At 37.3% G+C, this 8,635-nt stretch overlaps 1 protein-coding gene across 1 annotated transcript; it reads right to left on the reverse strand.

The window, feature by feature from the left end:
• Positions 1-1,288: 1,288 nt before the first annotated feature.
• LOC119727710 (histone-lysine N-methyltransferase PRDM9-like) lies at positions 1,289-8,483 on the reverse strand. Its single transcript, XM_038199726.1, has 9 exons — positions 7,239-8,483; positions 5,796-5,972; positions 5,204-5,332; positions 4,790-4,869; positions 4,418-4,595; positions 4,076-4,177; positions 3,581-3,846; positions 2,894-3,149; positions 1,289-2,381 (listed from the first exon to the last, which is right to left on the reverse strand). The coding sequence occupies exons 2-9, from the start codon at positions 5,929-5,931 to the stop codon at positions 1,291-1,293; spliced, it is 2,238 nt and encodes a 745-aa protein (XP_038055654.1). The 5' UTR covers positions 5,932-5,972; positions 7,239-8,483; the 3' UTR covers positions 1,289-1,290.
• Between the last annotated feature and the right edge of the window lie 152 nt (positions 8,484-8,635).

Genomic DNA, 8,635 nt, shown 5'->3' on the forward strand with positions numbered 1-8,635 from the left:
CCTCTTTAAATGAACCTAATGAAAGCAAATCTAGGTCCTATTAAAAATGTGTACCTACAGGCAACAAAATAAATACATTTTGTAATACAAAAACATTTTTTTCATCAAATGTTATCACACATTGAGCTGATAGCATGATAGTCTCCAAAAACATGTTCAGACAAGGTTTCCACTTAATTTACAATAAACAATGTCTTTAGATTTCTTAACATAAGTAAAGAGAATATCCAATTAAACAAGCTATCCTATATACATTTTGTTGTTATATTTAAACCTAAAATGTGTGAATATATCATACACGTACAGAGAACCTTTTTCTTTTTATAAACATCCATTTTTATTATGTCTAGTTCATTTAAAAACCAAGACCTTTAAGTACAATTCATCTCAAAACAAAAAGCTTGAAATAAATTTGGAAATTTAATGTATGGTTCATTACAGTTCAACTGCTGTTTGTATTCAAACAATTATTTTACGATTCCTAGAAGCCATGTTCAAAACAGATTCTACTTTTTTATTTGTACCTATGCCGTGACATTTTCCCGTTGTATAAAAATACGTTTTGCATATGAATTTGATCATATTGAATTTTATATAGGTTAAGTAATAAGACTCGGTTCAATTAACCCCTTTCATGCAGCATTAATAGCCACCTCCCCCACCCTACCCCCCCCCATTTTTATCTTCTTTTTGTTCCCAAAATGAAAATTGTTCACAAAAACGATGAATTCACATCCTAAAACAATAATTAAAAACATTTAAGGAAAGTGATTAGTGTGCATTCAAAGTTATTCAATTGACTTTAAACGTTTGGTAACAACTTAACGCACACTTAGTTGTATATTGTCCACACAGCTAAAAATCCAAGATGGCTTCCATGGGCGCCGCCATCTTGGCTTTTAGCTGCATGAGTAATACTATCATCCACAATATTTCCCAAAAGATGGGGTAGTGCATTTTTTATAAAAACCTACACAAGTACAATTGTGGCTATTAAATTGGGCACAGTATCACACTTCTAAATAAGATTTGAAAAATATATGGAAAGTTCTGAGCAGGGAGATTTACACACACAAAAAGTCATTATAAAATTTGTATTCGATAAGCTTTTTCTTCTAAGTGTACGGGAATTGCCTAAAGAACATAACTATTAATCAATATTAAAATTCCATCTTATGAATATTACTGTTGCTGTACAGATGGCCACTCATCTGTACATTTGTCTATCCCATGTGACTCTTCAACTTTGATTGGCACTTGTGATTTTATGACTCACTATGATGATAACATCTATGTCCGCTCACCTGTATGAATCTTCATATGCCTCCTCAAGTTAGAACTCCGTGTGAATGATTTATCACAGTGGCTGCATGCGTATGGCCGCTCACCTGTATGAATCCTCATATGATCCTTCAAAACATTACTATATGTGAATGATTGATCACAGTGGCTGCATGCGTATGGCCGCTCACCTGCATGAATCCTCATATGCGTCCTCAAGTGACCACTCTGTGTAAATGATTTATCACAGTGGCTGCATGCGTATGGCCGCTCACCTGTATGAATCCTCATATGCCCCCTCAAGTGATGACCATATGTGAATGATTTATCACAGTGGCTGCATGCGTATGGCCGCTCACCTGTATGAATCATCATATGCATCCTCAAGTGACCACTCTGTGTGAATGATTGATCACAGTGGCTGCATGTGTATGGCCGCTCACCTGCATGAATCCTCATATGCCCCCTCAAGTGAGCACTGTGTGTGAATGATTTATCACAATGGCTGCATGCATATGGCCGCTCACCTGCATGAATCCTCATATGCATCCTCAAGCTACCACTCCGTGTGAATGATTTATCACACTGACTGCATATATGTAACATTTTTCCAGTACGACTGTCACCATAATCCTTCAGGGTTTTTTTGCTATCAGATATTTTTATTTTATTCTTTAAATCAATACCCATATCCTTGACAACAATTTGACAGTTTTCCTGTTGTTGATCATTGTGTACATTTTTGTGGTGCTCTGTCAACAGTGCATTTGCTGTGAATGCCAATCCACAGAACTGGCAAGTGTAGTTTCTGTTACTGGTGGTAGTTGAGCAACGTACGGTTGAGTTGATACGTTTCGATTGTTCCTGTTGAGAACTTCTTTTCCTGAATGATCTTTTCCTACCACTGAGTGAATGCTGGATCTGTGAGGCCACTTTGATGTTACAGGCATTGATATTGAAGGCAGACACTTTGATTTTCTGCTGCTTCAGGTAGTCATACCACTCTTTCGATGATTGATGGGAATGCTGAAGATGTCTTGCCAGAAACTTGTAATCAGTGAAGATCTTGCTGCATTTTGGACATGGATGTCGTTCAGTATCTGCAATACAGACACAAAATTATCAACATTTTAGTCTTGATGCTAAACAATGTCATTACAGTTTAATTTCTCTACACAATTCAATCATTTTGATAGAACTTCAATTTTTAGTAAATTTGCTTTAAACCAATTACTTATTTCTTCAAAGCAAATTATTTAACTTTAGAAAAAAACTGTACTTTTAGAAAAAGTATTCAATTACATTTGAAGTTGTTATTTTCATTGTCATACATGTACTTGGATTCTGGCCTTGTTCAGTATTTCAATCTTTTTTTTTTCTTCCCCAAACAATCCTAGGTTTTTCCAATACTGACTTAAAGTTTGCACAAGTAAACAATATGTTGTGCTATTTTTTTTTAGGAAAGTATATTCACTTAACAAGTGTATCCTTTACTCCCTTTCAAAGCATTGTATTATGTACCATATATGTCATAACATAAAAAACAAAGTTTGGCTTGAATCCATGAACTTTGCCATTGCATCCAACATTTTTTTTAAACTTCACCACATACTTTGGACATTTTTCACATCATTTGCAGTAGTCATCACGATCCCCAGCTCTGTAGCATACTCCTCCCCATAGAACACAAGGAGCTCCTGCCCTGGCTGGATCGGCTTGAAACTCCTGTAGTAGATTTGGCCACAGTACTGGTAGGCTATGAGGTTCTGCTCTGCTTCACTGCATGCACAGTTGACGTAGCGCATCCAGTTGCCTTTGTTGGGGTTCTTGCCATCAACATAATAGCTCTTACCATCATGATCAAAAACCTGTTTTTTAAGAAAATTGAAAAACAAAGAATGAGTTATACATTGCTTTAAACAGCGTTGAGAGTAAATGACTCAATGTTGTGCACTCTTGCAGGTATTATTCCCAAGACACTAAAAGCCTTATCCCCTGAAATATTGCTACAAATTTTAATACGTCAAAGTGTTTTCTTTATTCAGAAGTTAGAAAATAGACCAGAAAGTCCAGAATTATGCAGGAAACTCAACATTTGATCCAATGTGATTGATGAGTCAAATTAAGATTTTATGCTACAGTCAGTAAACTGAGTTGTTAAATCAACGGGGCAGGGTGAGGGGGTGGGGAACTAGATTCAGCAACTAATGTGTTGTCTGGAAAATTAAAGATCATTTCTTTGAATTTCAGACAAATATCCTCTTTTGAGCTAAAAAAAAGTAACTGGATTACCACCTACCTCCCATGCATAGCCACTGTCTTGGCCAACATCTTCCCCTACAATCTCTCCTCCGTATGGCCCAAACCGCACACCTTTGGGGAAAAACTTCTCAGCCCAAACACCCAGACCGGCATTCTTGATCCCAGCTTCTTTGACAATCAAACCCTCAGGAAGGCTTCGCTTGGCTTGGTCTCTGCACCTTTTGGGAACTGGAGAGTCTTCGATGATGGTCAAGGGATGCTGTGGACAATCATTCTCAAACAGCTCATGACAATCCTCACAGTCTGCATCAATATCAAAAGTGAAACAAAAATTAACAGCATTTACTAAAGTGAACAACATCAACAGTGCCTTAGTTTGTCAAAATTGTAATAAACATTGCAAGAAGAAATATGAGCAACAAAATGTTTCCAGTAAACAGAAACTGAAAACCACGGTACAATTCCATGAAAGAATATATTTTTCACTTTTTCAGCGGGGCAAAAACCTTTTGTTTTTTTGTACAATACATACACACATAGCTGTCATCACTTGGGCCATCTAGGTCTTTGTAGCATTTCATGGCACCAGCACGTTGAGGGTAACGGCGTTCTGCTTTCTCAGACTTGTCCGAATCTATCACACATTCAAATAAAGAAAATTAATATCATAGCATTTAAAAGAGCATCCATTTGAAATTGTTTTGATGGATCTGGAACTTCATATTTTCGAGGAACTTTATCTATGTAACAATTTCCTTAAAACCATTACAATTTTAGAACCCTAAGATAGGCAAACTTCAGTTTAAAAACTTTTTCTTCTGAGGAATAAGGTGTTTATTGTTTTGTAAATATCTCACTGTTGATGGCACTATACCTGCTTTTTTACTTGATCTTTTCTTTGGTTCTGGGGGCTTTGGGTCTTCAGGTTGGGTGTCTTCTAATGGCACTAGTTCTCCATCATCGTTGATTGTCACACGGCCAAGGTAGTCAAATGAATCTTCATCATCCCTTTGTTTGGGTGCTTTTGATGAGGAACCGTGGTTTGATGGAAGCTTATTAGAGGAAGGATTACGTTGCTTTTTTTAGCTTTACAAAATTATATTTAAAAAGATAACATTCATTTTAACATCCATAAGTATTAAGTGATGGTTGGCATATTTACCCTGGGGGGGGGGGGGCAGAAAGAGAGGGGAGGAGCTCTTGGGCAAAGATCAGACAAAAATACAGTTTTAATTTAGACACTTACCTTAGATTCTCCAGTGGCTGAACTTTTAAGGTTCATCTGTTTCTTGACAGGAACCGTGAAAGTCTTTTTCTGTCTACACACTAGTGACGTTACAGTAACCAACAAAAAACCAAATCAGCATTTGGGTCTTTCAATGTTCATTAGGTTCATACAACTCCAAGACAAACAAGTACAATGGCACTGATTTTGTGCAAGTCAAATGCCTTTAAACCCTCACAAAAATTGTTTAATTATTAATCTTCCCAACGCAAACAGAAAATGACACAAGTAGTAGTTGAATAAATCTGGACTATGTCCAGGGCTCCCATTTTAGGGAAAAGTGACATTTTGTGAACAGCTTAAAAATATGTCATTTAGGTACCTCATCTAGCTGAAATGATTTTTCCAATTACTCATTTCAATCATTCAACACACCTGATTTTCTCTGTTTGTGCTCAGTGCCTCCTGGCTTCCATTCCTCATCACTGTCGCTTGAATCTACATATTTGGGTTTTCTCTTTCGGAACGGACCATTCATAAACTCTGGCTTTGATACTTTCAAACCTGGGAACAACTCATGAACATTTAATACGCTCATCATACAATTCTAAAAGAGTGAAAGTGTATGCCCTGATTATTGATTTACAACAACACACCAGGACTTCACAGAAAATGAGAAGTTTTACATCTTTCTTTTTTGAGGGGAAACACGTGGTTTTGCCAATTTATTGAAAATGAGTTTAAATTATGAAATGGATGTAGTCAAAAAGTGAAGATAACTGTGTTGCTTATATTTAAGCAACATCACTATTACAGTCCAACAATAAAATTGTTCCCACTTTTCCTTTTTGTGATATTAACACTGTTCAAAGGAGGAATGTTTAGAGTTTGAGATTTCATGGTTGTAACTATAATTATTACCATATTTACGCAATTCCAATTTGTTCCTAAAGGTTTGATATTGAAACAGTAACTTGAAATATGCTTTTGTACAAAAATGCATAATGCTGGGATTAATGAAACTCACCGATTTCTATCATCATTTCATAGTTCTCTTTGATGTTTCTCAGTCTCATCTTTTCATATTCCGAGAGTTCCTTGTACTCACTAGCAGTGAAGAACTGCTCAATCTCATCTGGATCCCTTTCCTTTGGCATGGCCATGATGCATTTGAGCAGCAACAACCTTGTTCTTGCGAGACAGGCTGTATGCCATGGGAATTAATGACCAAAATAACACTAAAATTTAGGGGCCCAATCATCATTCCAATTTCCATCATGCAAGAAGGAGGTCATCTGTGAATCATAGATCTGCAAAATACTAAATAGCCTACAGTCATGACAGTACAAAGTACAAAGGCCTTCTCTTGGTCTTGCGCCCCTTTAACTGAAAGGGTCATCGACAACGTGTCCATATTTAGGCCTAACCCAAATTAATTCTTCTGAACACATGTACAAATTTTTGCCATAAAAATGCAAAAACAAGACAAAAATGTTAAGCTGCTGTAAAATTCAGGCCTCAGGCCCAAAAAAATAAGTCTCCGGTTTCTGGTATGCGCGCGCGTCGCCGTAGCCATGCGCGTCGGCAAAATGAAACAGTTTTTTTTTCAATGAAAGGGGATGTCTCAAAACCGCCAAACTCACTGGTTTGACTAGAATCCTGCTGCTGCACAATTTTAACGTGTTTTTAGATTGGGTTATGGTCGAGAATAAGCTTTATGTGGCCTCTCTGGACTCCCATATATTTGCACTAAGTTTAGTTGGCATGGTTGGGCACCATTTGCAGTCATCAGCACACATTTGAAGCAAAAAATCAGTTAAAAAAAAAAAAAAAAAAGCCCCGTCACCTCACCACTTTTTGGGCAAGCTCCATACCAGAAACCGGAGACTTTTTTGGGGGGGGGGGGCCTTATAAAGTTATATCACACTGACAATACACCAACCTACATGACATGCATGACCCTAGCGACCTACCTATTCTATGGCCACCCACTAGTTGAGTAGCCTAGACTTGTTTGTGACAGTGCTGAAGAGACAAATTAATACTGGCCTAGGCAGTGCTAGGCCTACATGCCTAAGAAGTATAAACAACATGAGCTGGGCTAGCCTAGGCCGAGGCAGGCTGGACGCCGTCTTCATTATTTATGCAAGGCGCCCAAAATGCCCAAGCATGCCTTTTTTTTCCCTGCACAAGCCTGACCATCAATCATCATTTCATTTCCATGCGGACCATTCACGCTAACGTTACGTCTCTCATTTGTCTCTGTGACTGTAGGACCTACTCTGATAAAACTCAAACGAACTGCCTAAATTATAACGTTAAAAAAGAAAATGAGGTCCACCCAGGCATGAAGAAAGTTCTTTTTCTCCATGCCGCCCATGGTCAGATGGTCCAACTCGGTGAGAATGGAAATTCGGTTGGGTTGAACAAGCTGAAGACAGTTTGGTTTGGCATAGCCATGCAGGCCTACCTTCCTTCCTTGATTTTCCGTCCACTGTCGAGTGTGGCAGAGATGAAGGTGTAACGCACGGCCAAAGTCAACACTGAGAATAAGATCTTCAAGACAAACTTTTTAAAAATCTAACTTGTCAGCTTAGCACAGCCACCATGTTGAAAGGCATAAAGTTTATCCTGCCCCCGCGCGCGCGCGATCGATCCGCTTTAGCCTTTTGCCTTTACTTAGTTTATATTTCCCAAGTACATGTAGATGACGTTGAGATCACTTTGAACCATGCACTTGCTTCAAAACGTAACCCACACTGCGCGTTCCATAAGTTTCTTTTAAGTGTCGTCTGCAAATCATCTGCTGATCTGCAGCATACATTACACAAATGAACACGCTTTTCCAGTAAAAATCGCAATTTACACTCTAATCTCGATTAGCAATAATAAAATCGCTCCACTATCGCTCCGGAATGTCCATTTCTCTTTATAAAATTTGAGGTAAACAAAAAAAATCGAAAAATTCATTCTTCAAAGTACGAAAATGTATTTAATGTATATTTGGAAAAATTCTGCGTTTCCAGTAACAGTCTGCCATTTGTTTTCTGAAAATTATTAGCACAACAATCTATTTTGAAAACCACTGTGAATATTAACAAATAAATTTTAAAAGCCACTTACTGTTTGTTTATTCAAATAAATTCAAATTATTCCCAAAATTAAGATTTGCTAAAGCGCTTGAGCAACCACATTGGGAAAATTTTGCAGATATCACTTGTTCCCTGAATTCAGATTACGTAAAATAAATTGCAATGAATTGTTTCATTTGGTGCGCCACAGAAAAATATCAAAAATGGACCACTCGTAAATTGAGAAAATACAGTTCAAAAATTGTTGAATGGCAAGTTTCAACAAGATACTTCTGTCTACATGGTCACTAAAACAGCTCTATTTGTTCTAATGCATACATGTATCAAAAGTACCGTCAATTTTAAATCGAGGAATAATCTTAGAAAAAACTAATGAACTTGAAAATGGACACCAGCAAGTGAAATTTAGCCAAATTTAAAGAGGCAACCAAAAAAACCCCCGAAAAACACTGCTACAAACTATCTCTCAAAGGAACAAAAATGACACAAATTAAAAGCGAGGTCGAGCAGCAGCATATTAAGCTAAAATCTGATATTTTGAAATTTTTTCCAGTTTTAACAGAGCGCGTGTGTGAAAAACCATTGGTCCTTAGCAACCATTTCATTATACTCGATTCTTTTAAAGGGAAAATACAACATTTGCAAACATCAAAAAATAAAACTACCAAATCATTTTGAAATACCTTGCTGGACTGTTAGTGAATGACAGTGTAAAGCATCCTGTAAAATCATGGCACCTGGTATACTGTCATTTTCAAGAAAAGTGGTATTTTTG

The sequence above is a fragment of the Patiria miniata genome, unplaced genomic scaffold, assembly GCF_015706575.1.
Source record: "Patiria miniata isolate m_02_andy unplaced genomic scaffold, ASM1570657v1 HiC_scaffold_20, whole genome shotgun sequence".
NCBI classification, from domain to species: domain Eukaryota; kingdom Metazoa; phylum Echinodermata; class Asteroidea; order Valvatida; family Asterinidae; genus Patiria; species Patiria miniata.

Coding starts and splice junctions, on each gene's coding strand:
- LOC119727710 (XM_038199726.1), bottom strand. CDS start 5,931: ATGGCCATGCCAAAGGAAAGGGATCCAGATGAGATTGAGCAGTTCTTC. Junction 4,870..5,203: donor GCACAAACAGAGAAAATCAG/GTGTGTTGAATG, acceptor TAACGTCACTAG/TGTGTAGACAGAAAAAGACT. Junction 3,847..4,075: donor AAGTGATGACAGCTATGTGT/GTATGTATTGTA, acceptor ATATTGATGCAG/ACTGTGAGGATTGTCATGAG.